This window comes from Chrysochloris asiatica, unplaced genomic scaffold, assembly GCF_000296735.1.
Source record: "Chrysochloris asiatica unplaced genomic scaffold, ChrAsi1.0 scaffold00015, whole genome shotgun sequence".
Lineage (NCBI taxonomy): Eukaryota > Metazoa > Chordata > Mammalia > Afrosoricida > Chrysochloridae > Chrysochloris > Chrysochloris asiatica.
This window is the reverse complement of record NW_006408533.1, coordinates 1,507,334-1,525,485: the sequence shown is the minus strand read 5'-3', so window position 1 is coordinate 1,525,485 and position 18,152 is coordinate 1,507,334. Positions and strand designations below refer to the sequence as shown.

At 41.0% G+C, this 18,152-nt stretch overlaps 1 protein-coding gene across 1 annotated transcript in view; it reads left to right on the top strand.

Annotated features, from left to right (window-relative positions):
- OSBPL1A (oxysterol binding protein-like 1A) overlaps window positions 1–18,152 on the top strand; it is a 274,214-nt gene that overhangs the window by 155,345 nt on the left and 100,717 nt on the right. The window contains exon 15 of the mRNA XM_006835025.1: window positions 12,359–12,521. Within this exon, the coding sequence (XP_006835088.1) occupies window positions 12,359–12,521 (163 nt within the window). The remainder of the gene's footprint in view (window positions 1–12,358; window positions 12,522–18,152) is intronic.

The following is an 18,152-nucleotide window of genomic DNA, read 5'->3' as shown; positions in this document are numbered from 1 at the left end:
TGCTCTTCTTGCTTGTTGGTGCTAGGGTCCTCTGTTCCTGGAATGTAAGATTAACGACTCCCTGTCAAAGGCGTAATCTTGATAGATTTTTTTTCAAAGAGTACAAGCTGATAACAGGGACTTTATTATGAAGACGTTTAAAGAACACTGAAAACGGCATTATTGAGAGAAAGGTCAGGAAAGTTGTACAAGGTAATTTTTTTTCCCTTCACTACAATGCACCTGCTCATTCTTTGAGGGTAGCAAGGGCTGTCCTACAAGAATTTCATTTGGAAACCTCACCCATCAACCCTGCAACCCTGAATCTTGTCCCATCAAACTGTCTCCCCACCACACACACACACACACACACAGAGAGAGAGAGAGAGAGAGAGAGAGAAACCTCCAAAAACATTTTAAAGGAACGCAGTTTGAATCCTCTGAGGATGCCAGAACTGCCATTTTCATGTCGCGTAAAACAGACAGAATTCTTCAGGGAAGGGCTGGTTTTGTTAAGTGCCATGCAATTGGTTCTGATTCATAGTGACCTATTGTAGGGTTTGCAAGGAGTAGTAGCTGGTGGATTTGAACCGCTGACTTTGCAGTTAGCAGTCAAGTGCATGTCCTACAGTGTCATACCCGGACCCCAAGAAGGGTTAAAGAGATGGAAACACCAGCTTCAGAAATGTATAGACCTAGATGGAGGACAGGTTGAGAAACAATAGCTTTATGGTAATTTTTTTGTAATTGAATAATGGTTTCTATGGTTTTGCAGCATTATTTTTGTACTTACTCTCATATATCCATGTTACATATGATCTTCTTGATAATTTTAAATTTGAAGAACCGGCTTGCAGTCATCTGGTTATATGGTCTATTTTTACCGGAGTAACTGATGAAGAGCTCACAGGAGCAATAGAAGCTTTTGCTATTTTCTATTTGTTCACTTTGCTTGCACCAAAAATATTATCTTCAATCTGCAGTCTTTGCAACAGTCTTTAAGCTATATGTGCCTTTTGTGAGTTAACTAAACTAGACAAGATGGCCTGTAAATCTCAGAAATCAGACTCCTATAAACTCTAGCACAGCCTAATACCCTGAGCTCAGGGGCTTTGTTCAGTCTTTGAGCGGTCATCACTGCCTCCCTGAAGTTATGGTCCATCCCGCACTGGACCTTCCACCACGAGGCACATGGACCTCGTGAGTGCACCAGTATCAATCTGTAGCTGTAATTTTATGTCTTTAATTTGATAATTTGTCCAATATTTTAGACAAAACTAACTATAAAAGGAGCTCTGGTAGTGTAGTGGTTACGAATCGGGCTGAGAACCACAAGGTCAGCAGTTCGAAACTACCAGCTGTTCTGCAGGAGAAAGATGAGGCTTGACAGCCTCAGAAACCCTGTACAGGGTCCCTATGAGTTGGAATCGACTCCACGGCATGTAACAACAACAACAACTATAAAAGGCTTCCTAGCATTTTCTTTGCATCTGTCATGGTATACAGATTGCACTCTGGAGATAATTGGAAGCCACTGGAAGATTTTATATAAGGAAGTAATAGTGTGGGCGCATTTTTAGTAGAGGAGCTAGGCCCGAGTGTGAAGTGTCTCCTTCTCCTCCATAATCTCTTTGAAGATTAGCCTGTTTCTTATTCTACTCTCCATGCCTGAGAACCTCCACTTTAAGCCAGGATTTGAACTGGACAGAGCCACCAATGTTTGGGGTGAGAAACATTTGTCCTTGAGGTTCTTGGTCTACTTTGTAATTTTCAGGGATGTGATCTCCAGAAAGGACCCTAGGGGTGGGAGGAAGGGAGTTATGAATGTTTCTAGAGTCTAGATAAATCTGCTCTCTCCCCCGCTTGCCTTATCTGCTAGTTTAGTAAACCCTGTTAAAGAAAGCAGGTGAGGTCCCCTGCTCTAACACTCTGACCATACATTTCCATCACCATTATTATTGGGCCATTTATTGTTATTGGCTGCAGCATGGGTTGGTTGTAAAGTTTATGGGATTTGGCATTAAAAGATCTTGGTTTCAGTTCTTACCCTTTGTCAACCTTTGGCAGGTTAGAGAAACTGTGTGATCATCTTTGTATACAGATATATCATCATCAACCTTAGATACACAAATAATATCTTGTAAGCAAAACCGTGCTTCACAAGTGCTCCTGAAGTCCTTTGTTTGCTAGATAAACTCTCAATGAGATTCAGAATAATGACATTCTAAGAGACTCCCCAGTCCCTCCTCAAAGGGCCCTGTCCTTAATTAGATCTTTCTTAGTAAATTTTGAAATATTTATTATTACTGTGAAAAGTTATTACCAAGAAAGTTACTTTATACTGCTTAAGTACCTTCCTTGCCCCCATTAATACAGAACCTGATTATTCATTTATTTAAAATATTTTTTAATACCTTCCTTTTACTGTGTTACTGGCACTATACCGCTCTTTGGAGATACAACAGGAACAAATATTTAATGGGGAGGTTAAAGATGCCAGTTAAAAAAATGCTTTGAAATTTTCAGAGTCTTTATTGAATAGAAAGATTTAGAATTTTATCATTTTTACATAACTAACCCTGATTTGGAGTCCTGGTGTGGCGCTGTAGGCTAATGCATCAGACTGCAAAGTCGTTTGAACTGCAAGGTTGGTGGCTCAAGCTCAACCAGCTGCTCCTTGGACACCCTATACAGGGTTGCTATGGGTCTGAATCTACTCGATGGCACTTAACAACAACAACAAAAACCCTGATTTATTGTTATATCGCAAGATGTTTATAATGTATGTAATATCTACCACTATATGATGATTTGACATTCCTTTCTATAATCACCATAATGATACTGGAAAACCTTTCGAAATTTTTGCTACATTATATGACGATCTGGAATAATTTGGAAACTATAGAAAGAAGCGCTTTAAGCGCTGTTAAGTACTACTTCTACAATATAAAATTGATGTTGCATACATTTTGAGCTGTAATGTTGTTGTTGTCAGGTGCCATTGAGTCGGAACTGACTCATATCAACCCCATGCACAGCAGAATGAAACAATGTCCAATCCTGGGCCAACTTCACTACCGCTGCCACACTTGATGGCATCAATGATGCCACCTGGCTGATCCATCTCGTTGGGGGTCTTCCTCTTTTTCTCTGACCCTCCATCTTACCCAGTATGGCATCGTTCTCCAGTGACTGTTCCCTTCTGACAATATGTCCAAAGTATGAGAGACGAAGCTTAGCCATCCTGGCCTCCAAGGAGCACTCTGGCTGCGCCTCTTCCAAAACTGATCTATTGGTTCTTTTGGCAGTCCATGGCACTTTTAGTATTCTCCTCCAACACCACAACTCAAAGGCATCAATTCTTCTACGATCTTCCTTATTCACTGTCCAGCTTTTGCATCCATATGAGGTTATTGAAAATACCATGGCTTGGGTCAGGCACACCCTAGTCCTCAAGCTGACATCTCTGCTCTGTAATAGGAGTACCTTATGTGAGTGTCCCAATCAGTGTCCGGTGGTACAAATTTGCAATTGAAAGAGCAAGTTTTATGAGATCTTAGTTGTACCAAGTTGATTTAAATGCCAGAGCCATTGAACAAAGTAAGTTATATATGTATTCAGTCTATTGAATACAGGATACTGTGGAAGTGAACAGTACTCTTTATCTTTACTAATTAATAAAGAAGTATAAAAACTAAACTTGTTTGCACATAGTAGAAGCCTCCCATTGAGGTGGGTTGTTTTGTTTGTTTGTTTGTTTGTTTTTATGGGAACTTACTTTAAAATCAGTTTGCCAAGAGTAAGTGTTATATTTTGGCTTTATTCTTCCAAATAGCATTGTTACCGTCCATTTACATACCAAGCATTTCTTGAATGCATATTTTGTAGTGTGCTCTGTCCTAGCCAGTAGAGATAGTCAGCTTTCCCGGGATTCCTCCTTGATTTAAATGTCAGAAGATAAATTTGAGAAGAAATTGACTTAGCAGCTTATTAGCAGAAACTGCTATTTTAACAAGCGTCAGGGGAAGTAGTCTTGCATATATGTCAGTCAGCAACTAGATTAAGTCTTCATCTTTTTTGCCGTGATGGAGCCTGGAGTGCAGGGAGGTGCAGAAGTCATTTTGGATGGGATTTGCTTTTCTCTTGGCTTGAGCCACAAGAGGAAGATGACAATGCCCTTAGAAAGGTGCATTCTTTAATGGTCCCAGGAGCCAGTTACAGTTGGCTGTTAAGGGACAGGAAAATGCCATCCCATGTTGTGGGGCTTTGTGGGGTAATGGGACTGAACTATATTTTTTTATTCTATGGTAGACAACTTTTATGTTTTGTCAAGAGATGAGAGGCTTCTCACTAACTACATCAGATGATGTAACCTACAGATTGATGACGTCTGCCTGTTTTCTTCTAGGCACTGAGAAGATAAAAACTATTAGAAGAAACCTTTAAGTCACCCATGCCCACCCATTTATGTCCATCAACTATTCCTTTTCTCCTGCAACTAATGATGAACTGCCCATGCTCTTAACAAAGGCTAACCTATACATTTGTGGATTCTTGTTACTGTTTAGTGCCCTTGAGTTGGTTCCGACCCGTAGCAACCTCTATAGGGTTTCCAAGGAGCAGCTGGTGAGCTTGAACTGCCGACCTTGTGGTAGAGTGCTTATCCTACAGTGCCACACCAGGACTTGTGGATTCGATGCATCCATTTTTGTAAACTCCAGCAATTCTCTACTTCTACATAATTGATTTTTCCCTCTCTGTATTGAACCTTACCCATCAATATAAAAATATACTGGTTTTTTTCAAAGTAAAACCTATTGACCCCACCTCCTTTTTTAGCAAAACTACTTAAGAACATTCTGTACTCTCTCTTTACAAATTTTCTCTGTCATTCTCTTACAACCCAGTCCAGTGAGGCTTTTGCCTTCACCACTCCATCAAAAGTGCTCCTAATTAAGTTTAGCATTGACCTCCACATTTCTAAATCTAGAGGTCTATTTTTAAGTGATTAGTGGTATTTATTTCATCTTTCATTAATACTTTACACAGTTAATCACTTTTTCTTCCTTGAAATACTTTCTTTAGTCTTCCAGGAGACCACACTCTTTTCTGGTTTTCCTTCTATCTGCTTTTTTTCTCTTTATCTTTGGTTCATTTTCTTTCCTGTTTCTTTCTCATCTCTCCTACTAGGATCTAGCCTTGAATTTCTTCTCATTTTTTTCTTAATGATACTGTTTTCTCTTTTAGTGCAACATGTAATGTGTCTGCGAATAACTGCCAGAGTTACAGTTCAGCCCAGTTCTTTTCTCTTGGTTTGATAACTACTTTAAGATCTCCAAAAGGCCCTGGTGGCACTGTAGGATAAGCCACTAGCCTGCTAACTACAAGGTCGGCAGTTCAAATCCCACAGCTGCATTGTGGGAGAAAGATGAGGCTGTATGCTCCTATGAGGATACATAATCTCATAAACACTGTACAAGGAATTAATGAAAGTGGGTTTGGATGGTTTTGGTTTTGATATCTCACACTCAGCTTTTAGGAAACAGAGCTCCTGATGGTCTCTGTTCTGCCCGTGGTTTCCCCATGTTAGGTAATGATGAATCTATATTTCTAGTGACTCAGATCAAAACTACAGAGTTATCCTCACTTGATTCTTCTTTTCTCTGGCATCCCGTAGACAATCTGCCAGCAAAACCCTTCAGAATATATCCAGAATTGGACTGTTTCTCAACTCCTCCATTCCTATTAATTGGCCACATTTCATCTGGATTATTACAGTAGCCCCTCGCAGGGCTTTCTTGATTCTGCCCTTAGTTTCTGAGGTCTACTATGCAGTATGTCAGGCAGAGATTATAATGAAGTGCACATCAAATAGTGTTTTTCCTCAGCTTACCTCCTCTCAGTGTCTTCCCATCTCACTCAGAGTCAAAGCCATAGTTCTTACAGTTGTCTACAAACTCTGTACAATTCTCTGCTCCTCAGAAACCTTATACAGAGTCGCTATGAGTAGTAACAAGTTCTGGTAGCTTAGTGGTTATGAATCAGACTGCGAACCGCTAGGTCAGCAGTTTGAAACTACCAGCTGTTCTGCAGGAGAAAGATGAGGCTTTCTGTTCCCGTAAAGATTTACAGCCCCGGAAACCCTGTACAGGGGGTTGCTATGAGTCAGAACCGACTACACAGTACAACAACAACAAATGAGTAATAACCAACTCGGTGGCTCTTAGCAACAACAAAAAGTAAAGAGTGATTTAGCCCAGCTCAGGATTTAGGAGGAACATTGGCAATTTATGTTCACATGAGCTCTTCATCCTCCTCCTAGAAATAATGCAGCAGTCTGACTATAAAAAAAATTGTTTTCTTGAGAAACACTATGTAAAAATATCAAGCACCAACTATTCTTCTATAACCCTTTGTACTCAGTTGGGTTTGGTAATTCATTGCAATGACCACATGTAACTTTTGACACAGACTTCCAGTTACGGGTTTATTAGGGAAGTTCACAGGTTACAATACAGAATCAAAAAATGCCCAGAGCACAATTGTTCCATTCAGATGATTATAAATACCCAGGGAACTCACCACTCCTGGTAAGCCTCAGCCTGAAGGCACTCCCTCTAGCTCTGTGGGTCAGCAACCTAGCTCCCCCACTTACATGCCTGGAGGTACCCCACTCTACAAGCAAGCTTCCTGCCAAAAGTGACTTGGTTTTATGTGCTCTGTGGGCTCTGGCTCTTGGTTCTGCCGCTGCTCTGTTACTCCTAGCCTTCCTTTGAGGAGGTTCACTGTGCAGTGACCTCTCGGGGTCCAAAGGACACACTTCCCTACTGGCTCTCCTTCTCTAGTGGTAGTGAAATCCTGCTTCTGAGATGGTTCATCTTAGCAGTATCTTCTCCCACCTTCTCTTCCCGACACCCAGCAGGGCAGGGATATTGTCTTTGGTGGGAGTTACAGACTATGGCTAGAAGAGACATCAGAGAATTCACTACATTTGCACAGTATAATGTTAGAGTGAAGAAGTTGGATTCTATATCAGGAACTCAAGGTGATTGTTTGAACTTTTTTTGGGGGAAAAAAGAGAATGTTCTAAAGTTCTGCACTGGCTAAAGGAAATTTTTCATTTATTAAAAAAAAAAGATGAAATGAGCATCCTTGAAGCTGTTGACCTGGGTAGAAGTGAGGCCAGTCAAAAGGCGGCAGCGGATTGATCGAGTTCAACACTTCACCTGTCTTATCCAGGGGTAATTATACACAGTGTCCTGTGAATGACAGTCATTTACCCCCCACTTAGTGGTATGTCTTTGCCACATTTAATTATTTTCTCTGCCTGATTTAACCTCTTATGAAATGTAGTTAAATAACAGCTTACTTTGTAGAGTGAGAGAGTAGCTAAAATGTATACAGCTGGTTGACCCAACTGTTTTAAGAACTCTGAATTCTTTTGCTGGCATTTATTTTAGTCAGTGTGAAGGATACTTGGAAGCATGCACTGTGAATTTCATCTGCCAGCATGAAATGAAGCAAAATGGCATTTTTCGTCATATTGAAGTGTTTTGAGGAGACTACTGGAGAGGTTTAAATTTGTATTAGCTATAAACATGAAGTAATGGACATATTTATCATTGCATGTACTGTGCTTCAGTCCTTAAAAAGCTTAACCTTTGTATTCACTTCATATATTGATTTTTGTTGTGGGGAATTCATAGGGCTCAGGGTATAAATATTATGTGAACTTGAAAAAATATAATGTCAGCCTTATTCTAGAAATGTTCTAACATTATCATAAACTCATATAAGGGTCACTGATTTTGTGAAGGGAGTTCCTTCTTCCTTAATAATCATGGGGTAACTATTATAGTTTGGGGATCTTGAAATAATAATGAATATGTATATATTGATACATAACATCAATGAAATATTGGGCCTGTTATAAGGAGCCCTGGTGGTGTCATGGGTTAAGCGTTAGACTGCTAACCAGAAGGATGGTGGTTCAAACCAACCAGCCTCCACTGGAGAAAGATGAGGCTGTCTTTTCTTTTAGAGATTTCCATTCTGGGAGACTCTGTGGAGCAGTTCGACCCTGTCCTGTACAGTCACTGTGCGTCGGTGCCAATTCAGTGGCAGTGGGTTTTGTTTGGGTTCCTGGAATTGGAAAGAAGTATTTTTGATCAAAAGAATACTGTTTCTCTACTAATAATATCACTTCTAACTTACCAAGTGGAAACATAATTTAAAAGTAAGATGAAGATGTTAGGAACTTGTGTTTTGCATATCCCTTTATCAGTTGTAGTAGCTCTACACTAATTTTCAAATGTAGGGTTTTCCATAGCTGTGTTCCAAATATTGAGATTGCAGAGAGTTTGGAATCATCTTGTTCCTAAGTTCCTTCTAACTAACTGAAAAAGCACTAATGCAGGAAAGTATGTTCTTAGCTGCTTCAGAAGCATCTAGAGACCTCTTTGCTGGTACAGTTTCTGTGATGTATAGCTACTCACTCATATGCAGTGCTTGACATGATGGCAGGCTTTGCTGTTTTGTGGGCAGCTTTGTGAAAGATCTTTTCAGCACAGAAAACTCTCTTATACTTGAAATGAATAAAAATATACCCAGATCAACTGACCGATGAAAATAAGGCAAGATATAGAGCATAGTTAGAGCCTCTTCTCTCTCCCCTCTCCTCCTACTTCCTACTCCTTACTCCTTCCCTTACAACAAGTGAGAACAGATGTACATGTTGTAGAATTCAAATGATGCTTATTTTAGACAGATAAAGAATAAATTGGATGTTAAGATTTTTTTGAGGGAACTGGATATTTTGGTGCTTCAATTATTTATTTATTCTGCCATCTTGCTGAAGTCAGCTAGATGACTTTAGGTATGAGGATAATTTTGTTGATTCTTATTTTTAAGAATCAACAGCACATTTGCATTTTGATATTTAAAAAGTTAAAGTAATGATCATAGAGGGAGAGAGTGGGTGGGAGTGAAGAATTTGAATCTTTTGGCAATTGATTATATATATGAAATCTACAAATACTTTAACAGTTCTCATATCTTTTATACTCACAGAAAGGATCATCTTGGACATTGTGTGTAATTTTGTAGCCGTTTATAGATAAATGAATTGCTGAATTCATCAGATAGAGAAAGAACAAATTTTTTGTTCTTTTAATTTGCACTCAGCCTTAGTAAGACTATTTCCCCCCTCTGGAAATACAGTTTAAAGTTATAGTAATATTGTTGTTGGGGGCCGTTGACATAGGGGTTTGGGTTTCTTATGTTTTTGAATGATTGTTTTGTGTGTGCACGTGTGTCTACTACTGTGTTTTAGGTGAAGTTTGCACAGCACATTAGCTTTGCGTTCAGCTGTAACACAGAGAAACCTCTGACACTAGTTACAGGGCCTGTAATGTATCTGAGCGCTCAGTATTTCCACCCTGCCTACACTGTGTCCACCCCGCCTGCCCCATTTCCACCTCACCTGCCTACATAGCGTCCACCCCGCCTGCCCCATTTCTGCCTCACCTCCCTACGCTGTGTCCACCCCGTCTGCCCCATTTCCGCCTCACCTCCCTATGCTGTGTCCACCCCGTTTGCCCCATTTCCGCCTCACCTGCCTACTTTGTGTCCACCCACCTGCCCCATTTCCGCCTCACCTGCCTGCACTGTGTCCGCCCCGCCTGCCCCATTTCCGCCTCACCTGCCACTTTGTATCCACCCTGCCTGCCCCATTTCCGCCTCACCTGCCTGCACTGTGTCCGCCCAGCCTGCCCCATTTCCGCCTCACCTGCCTATTCTGTGTCCACCCTGCCTGCCCCATTTCCGCCTCACCTGCCTGCCTGCACTGTGTCCACCCACCTGCTTGGTTTCCAGCCATGCAGTTTGCCTGCCCTCTTTACCGTGTCATCTTCACTTTTGTGCTAATGTTGACCTTTTTGGACTCATATAGTTGATTATTTAAAGGAGTACATTCCTAATGGTGTTAAGTGTTTATTTCATTGCACAGTGTTTTATTTGGCTGAAAAATGACCTCCAGTTCCAGTTTAAAAGGGTATCTTTGGGTGACAGGCTCAGGTCTTCCTGTAATTTCTATCAGTCCTGTAAATGTGATTTATTTTATGAGTTAGAGATTTGTTCTACGTTTTTCTTCCAGTCTAACTGGGACCTTCTGTTGTGTCCCTAGTTAGAATAGTTGGCGGTTATAGCCAATCCCATCTAGTTCTTCTGACCGTAGAGTTGAAGAGATTGTGTGGTTCACATGAGCTGTTAGTCCTGAACACTTCATTCTTCCATGAGTCTTTGGTTTTCTCCACCCACCTTTGTTCTGAACAGGAAGAGTTGCTGTATCTTTTATATCATAGGGTTTTCTAGGCCATAATCTTTATGGAATCAACAGGATAGGTTAGAATCACGGACCTTTTGGCCAAGCACTTAACCCTTGCGTCACCAGGGCTCCTTATAGGAATATTAGCAAGTATTTTTCAGTTTCATAAAATTCATAATGACAGAGTTTTTCTCTGTTTTTCATGTTCTTTCTGCTCATTATTGCGTATCATTCATTGCTGCTTTTAATTCATTGCCACAGCTCTAATAATCATAGTGTGGATGCTGTATTGATAAGCACAGGTGCATGTGGGCTGGGACTGTTCCCTAGACAATATGCATTTGATTGGTTTCTGCTACAAACTTGGCACTTCAGTAGCATGAATTTCAAGTTGTATCCGTGACTGACTCCATCAGAAAAACTCAGGTCCACAAAGGGCTCTTCACCAGAACAGAAGAGGGAATGTCAGGAAATGAAGGAGCTAGATTCAGCAGGGTGAGGAGTTCACAGGAGCAGTCTGAGAGAGCTTCTACAGCTTCTAGGACCCAGAGATTGGGGAGGTTGGCTGATTTGTAGGAGGACTGGCAGGTCACCCCATCTGTGCCTTTCAGACTGTTGGCACTGCCCCTGAGTTTGGGCCTTGAGGAGAGGAATGAGCTCTAAGGTTGGGCTTGTACTCCATTTCCAGCACAAGTCTTCTGTTCAAAGCATCTGTTTTTTATGTTAGGAATTATACTGGAAAAAAATCCTTTTCTTCTCTGAAAGATGAAAATTAAAGACTACCGATTTGAAGACCACCAATGAGATGAGATTATTAGCAGATAGTTGTTGTTGTTGTGTGCCGTGGAGTCGGTTCCGACTCATAGTGACCCTGTACAGAGCTTCCGAGGCTGTAAATCTTTATGGGAGCAGAAAGCCTCATTTTTCTCCCACAGAACAGCTGGTAGTTTCGAACTGCTTAAGGTTCGCAGCCCGATTCGTAACTGTAAACTACTCTATAGAATTCTTTTATTTTGTAAGTGAAGAAACTAAGGAACAGGAGACTTTTCTGAGAATTCAGTGTTGATTAAGGCTGATTTCTGTCCACTGTGTACATTGCCACATTGGCTCTAGAAGGAAATTATGGAATCGTTGTGATTTCCAGAATTCTGATACAAAAATAGATGAAATGGTCCACACCAAACCCAGTACCTGGTATTTCTTATGATGATTTGATTATTTAAATCTTAGAGGGTTCTGTTGTTTCATTTCAGTTTCAACTCATAGCAACCTTATATAGGGTTTCCAAGGAGCAGCTAGTGAGTTTGAACTGCAGACCTTGTGTGTAGCAGTCCAGTGTTTATCCTACAAGCATCATACCAGGTTTTAGTCAATGGCAAAGGTTCACATGTTCTTGAACCAGATAGTAGGACTAGATTGTGTTTTATCTTCAGATGGTAAAGAGCTACAGTAGGCTTCACCTTTTCTATAATCTAGCTCTCACTTCTTTTAGTCAAATTCTAGGTAAAGTATGGAATTGAAACAGTAAAAATGTTTATAGTTATTGCTTAGCACTTTGTCCTCAATTTGGCCAACAAACTATTGTGGATATAAACTGGACCTTACTCTTTTTTGTGCTACTTGTTTTTGTGTTTAGAATTATTTTCTTTATTTTGTCTTTTAAAAATGGCTAAAACTGGTTTCTTCAAAATTAATGTTGAGACATATAACTCGTTTTTTGTTTTGTTTTTCCCCTGTAATGGTTAATGTCCTCCTCCTCCTAGGATCCTGATCATTTGAACTGAAGTTGTTTGCTAGTTCTTAATCTATTTTCATTAGCTAGAGCTGTTGTGAGAAAAGGCCCCATGGGAAGAACAAAATGAGCTTAGTAATTTTGCTCATTCATCCAAGTGTATATAAAAGGACTGTTTTTATTTCTGATGTTGCAATTGAATTGGATCAAAGGCAAGTAATTTTCACATCCTACTGAGAAGGTCTGAGTGTCATCACCCTGAAGCCTTTTTTTTTTTTTTTTTCTCCCCTCTTTTTTTATATGTATCTGTTTTCTTCCAGGTGAGGAATTTTAAATTGGAACAAGAACAAGAAAAAAATAAGATTTTGTCGGAAGCACTGGAGGCCCTGGCCACTGAGCACCATGAACTAGAGCGGTCTTTGGTGGAAGGATCGCCGCCTCTCAGTGTTCTTAGTGCGGATGAGTTCTATGACGCGCTCTCAGGTAATCCTAGACTCCCACTGGAAATGGACTCTGAGGGTGGATGTCACCTAAGTTTACTAGAATGAACAGGTAGAAATATATCAGCACATATCCCAAACTGCCCACAGTTTGCGTCATGAAGTTTGAACTGCAAGCCTCGTCCCTGAGTCTGCCTATACTGAAGGCTTATGCTATGCAGGGATCAGGGCACTATTGAAATGGCACACTCTTAATTGATTCCTTTGTCTAGTTAATTTAAAAAATGCAATTCCTGTTCTTAGTGAGGTCTGAAAGCATGCAAAGGAGTAAGACTTGGTTGCTAAGTACCAAAGTAGAAGTGAGACCAGAGTATAACTGAAGCAGAGAAAAGGAGTTCTGGTGTGGCACTGCTGGATAAGCGCTGGACTACTAACTGCAAGGTAGGTGGTTCAAACCCACCAGTTGTTCCTTGGAAACTCTCTACGGGGTTGCTATTGAATCAGAGCCAATTCTGTGGCACTTAACAACATCAAGAACAACTTTGCCTCAGAGTTGTCTGCCAAGAGTGGCAGCGGGTCAGGAGTCTGGACTTTGGAGTCAGGCTCCCTGATTGCATTCTGCAGCAACACTAGCCAGCTGAGCGTTCTCAGCAAGTTGTGACTTCTCAGACTCTTCAGTTTCCCATATATTTTACATGGGGATAGTTACAGTATCCACTTTCACAGGTTTCTGTGAGGATTGGATGAGTTAATACTTGGAAGTAATTCCTAGGATCAGATCCTGTCTGGTGTGCATGAGTGCTCAGTAAAGGGGAGACAAATGTAGAGAGTTAAGAATAACTTGGGGGAAAAGGATTGCTAAGTCACTTTTAGGAATTCACTTTCAGAAGGTTTGAAGAAGGGAGTTGGGGGGGGGGAAGTAAACAAAGATCAGTACAATGGAGGAAATTCAAGGCTTATGTAATAGGTGAAAATACACAATTACCGGGCATCACAAAGCCTGATCCATGGGAGCAGTAAACCTTGTGGATATGAAGTGGCAAGTTGCAGGAGGAAGTTAATGAGAGAATGTGCAGTGTAAGTAGGAGAAATGAATGCTAAGGAAGACAACAATAAGGAAGGTCAAGAATATCAGATGACAAAGAAAACGATGGTGAATTTATGGAGAAGAGAGTCCTTATTGCAAACAAGAGGAGGAAACCGGAGCAGTGTTACTAGAGGCATGCATGCTATCATTGAAAGAAAGAAATAGGGCATTTTAATAGCAAGCTTTGGGAATGGTTAGAGAAATAATGCTGATGGTATTGTCAGTTTAATGTGTCTCACATATTGGGCAGAGAAAGCAAAGGTGTGATTTGAAAGCAGCAGAATGAGTGCAAAGTGAAAGATGTTGGTGGCATTGCAGGAGGGAAGAGGAAAGGGTGGATGATGTTTAAGGTTGCTGACAATTACTGACGATTGATCATGCACCAAATCCAGTAGTGTTATCTTGTGTGTTCCTTCTGCTGTGGGACAGTAGAACAGAAAGTCCCCAGAGGGATTACAGCATTAAGTGAGGACTCAGCAGAGCTAAGAGGTTTGCTTTGCAAAGAACCCAGGCAGTTCAGCTGCCTTTTTTTTTTTTAATACTCATTTTATACAAGTATATATTGTCTACTTATATATATGTGTGTGTGTGTGTTTTTGTGTATGAAGTAGCGTGGCTCTAGAGGATAAGCACTATACTGCAAACCATAAGGTCAATGCTTATGGTTGAGCCCACCAGCTGCTCATGGGAGAAAGATGAGGTTTTCTGTTCCCACAAAGATATATAGTCTCAGAAACCCTATACAACTCAGTGACACTCAACAAAGTGACCCTCTTATAGCAGGGATGGGAACCTTTTTTCTGCCAAGGGCCATTTGGATATTTATGACATCACTTAATATAAATCTATGTTGCTTTGAAAAAAGCTCTTGGACTTACTGAGTTTCGAGTCCCACCTGTGGTGGTGTTCGCAGGGCCAGACCACATGATGTGCCCCACCCGTGCTCTATAGGGTTTCCCAGGAAGGGTTGGGAAATTTGAACCGCCAACCTTGTGGTTAGCAAGCCAGTGCTTATAAACCACAGGACTACATACATATGTATACACACACACACATATATGTGTATATCTTTTTATATGTATTTTTTCAAAAGAAAGCATGTTTGTTATAAACAATTAAATGTATAAACAGCTTTCCCTGATGACAGCCTCCCTCTACCATCACACACTCTTCTAACTCTTGGTAACAGCTTAACAAACACTTTCACAACTTTCTTGAGCATTTGTGTGTATGTGTGCGTGTGTGTGCATTCAGATTTTTTTTTAAAAGCATGAATGGGAGTAGCCATATAATTGTTCTCAATCTGGTTTCTCATGTGAAAACATACCTTAGAAAAGTTCCCATATGTACTACGTCTCCATCACATTTTGTCTAAAGTAGTCCATGATATGGTTGTACCACAGTTGTGTTAATCATTTTCTTAACCTGTAGATTTTTAGCAGCTATTGCCATCTCTCTGCTTCGTAGTGGTATTTTAGCACTCATCTCCCCTGGAAAGAGGGGACATGAAGAACTACAGTAACATGTCAGGACTGGCAGATCCACTTCATCTCGAGGGCTAGTTCAGCAGTGCCTGCTGCTTTGTGGATGGCTGTGTTGAGAGGGTCCTGAGGCTGCATGCAGTGTGGGTTGGTTAGCGTGGCCTCCCAGGACTGCCGGAAGGAAGCACTGGCACAGGGCCCCTGCACTTGCTCCTCTGCCCACCCTGAGCTGTGTTTTATTTGCCTGAACATAGTACGTCACTCTCTGCTGGCCATTCCTGCTATTTCCTACTGCCAAATCTTGGGACTCATTTGTACAATTGAGAAAGTACTCTATAATTAAGAGTCAAAATCCCCAGGTTCAAGTGTTGACCTGCTGAAAACCTAGCCACATAATTCACTGAGTCAACTTAAAACCATTGTTTTGAAATTAATTCATCTTCTCATTACATCTCTACACCTCACCCTCTACTTCTGCTTTGTCCTACCCAGCGACTACAAAAGAAGGAACACCCGTCCTTAACTCAGGCCGTTCTCCTCATGATTGGTTTGATTCCTACCTCTTTTAGCCTTCTCCAGGGCCTTTATTTAGTTACTGGTTTCTTGTCTTCATTTAATGTACAGTTCTTGGTATTAGTTCCTATTACTGCTACAACAGATGAACACATGCTAATGGTTACACAATGCATATTTGTTCTCTTACAGCTTTGAAGGTCAGAAGTCCTAAAATCAAGGCATCTGCAAGGCTGTATTCCTTCTGGAGGCTCTAGGAGCTTTGTCAGGCTTCTGGAGGTCACCTACATTCCTTAGTTCCATCCTCACAGTCAACTGTGTGGTGGTGATGGTGGTGTGCTGGGGAGTCGGTTCCGACTCATAGCGACCTTGTACAGGGTTTCCGAGGCTGTAAATCTTTACGGGAGCAGAAAGCCTCATGTTTCCCCCATGGAGCACTTGATGCACTCGAACTGCTGACCTTGGGTTAGCAGCCCAATGTGTAAACCACTAAGCTATACTATGCTTCCATCTTTCAGTCTCTCTCTTTCTGACATGGAAACTTCTGCTTCCTCTTATAAGGACCCTTTTCATTAAATTTATGTCCACCTAGATCACCCAAAGTGCAATGGCTCCATAGGACAAGCACTGGACTATGAAAGACAAGAATTGGTGGTTTGAGCCCTCCAGGCATTCTGCAAGAGGAGGATGAGGCTTTCTGCTACTGTAAAGATTTACAGCCTCAGAAACCCTTTATAGGGTCACTGTGAGTCAGAACCAACTTAATGTCACCTAACAACAATAGATAGTATTGTTTAGACAATCTCCAAGATCCTTAATTTAATTATATTTTCAGTCCCTTTTGCTGTGTAAAGTGACAAGCACATCCACAGATTTCAGAGATTAGGAAATGGGTATCTTTGGGTGCGTTATTCTAACCACGACAGTACTCAAATTTATATATCTGCAACCCAGACAACTGTCAGCGTGACATTTAAAAAAAAAAAAAAAAATGGATTCTTGATCTTCCTTCCAAATCCTATTCCTCCTCCAGTTTTCTCCTGAAGTAAGCAACACTGCTTTCCATAACCTAAAGCTGGAAACCTGGGAGTAGTTCATGACCATCTTCTCAAGAAACTCAGACCAAGGCCTGTCAGCTTGGTCTTCAAACCATACCTCAACACCATCTATGACGGGGCTTTGAAAAGTTCATGAAAAAGTAGATTCGAAAGATAATGGACAATTTTCACAAACTTTATGATGTTCTGATCATACAGTGTAGCGCCCAAGAATGCAGGTTCCAGGGCTAGAAGGCTGTTGGCAAATCACAGCTTTTCTATGCCTTATTTCTTCATCCACAAAGGGGCTATGAGTCAGAACTGACTAACGGCGCTTAACAACAACACAAGTGGGTCAAAGGGTTATTGGTGAGGAATAGATTAATGCTTGTGGTGTGTTTAAAGCAATACCTAGAAAACCAAGGAGTTGATAAATGTGAGCTTTCCTGTTCATCATCTGTGCCGTACTCACTCTTGTCCCCTCTGATCTGCGCTTCTAGTCTCTCCCCTTGATAATCCATTCTTTATGTGTCATCCACAGTGATATTTCCTTGCCTCCAGCCCTTCAATGCCATCTCATTGCACCTAGACTAAAATTCAGATTCCTTACTGGCCTCTTCCAGGCCTCTCACATGATCCCCACCTGCCTATGTGTTCACATGCACCATGTGCCAGTGTCCATTCATTCTACTTCCTACACTCTGCTCACACTGGTTTTCCTCCTGCCGTCAAATGCACGAGTGATATTGGGCAACAGACTCTGAAGTTAATGAGAACAGGAAAAATGATGCAAGACTATGTACTTTTTTTTTTTAAGGTTTTTATTGTGGATTGAGTGAAAGTTTACAGGGCAGATCATCAATTTTACATTCAACAAATCATAAACCTTCTTTCATTACAATGATTATAATCCCTTCCATGTACCATCAGTTAAATAGTATTTCTTTCTATCCACTTTAGCTTTTCTAAAAAAAAAAAAAAACAAAAGACAACCCACTCAGGCATATATAATAATTTACATTCCCAAAGGGCACATTCTGCAAGTCAGCCTCCTGGCCACCAGCTCTTAGTGCCTCTCTTCCCATGAATCTAGAGTCATCAGCCGGAGGCTCCCCCTTTCCATGCCCTCATCTCTGCCTCCGTCTCTGGCATTGCTGCTTCTCTGGATAAGGTCCTGCATTCTGCTTGTGCACTTCTCCCTTGATGGTCCTAGGGTCCTCTGTATCTGGACTGCAAGATTAACCACTCCCCTGGTTTTGTTACAAAACTTCTACCTTTACAGTTATGACAGTTACAATTAGTGATGATTCACTATTCAGTTAATTACTATTAAATCATAAGAATCTTATCCCCATCTCTTTTTACCAGACCCATCTAGACAAGATGAAATCTATTCAGTGGGGACTCTTTCTTTACCCCCATAATCTTAAACTAAACTCCCTCTTGAAACCTTGTAAGCCAGTCACTTCGTGCCTTTATCGCCCCTCATTTTAGGTAGCCAGTGTCTTAAGTTGCCTGTCCCTGTATACCCTGTGTACAGAGGGGATAGCATTGAT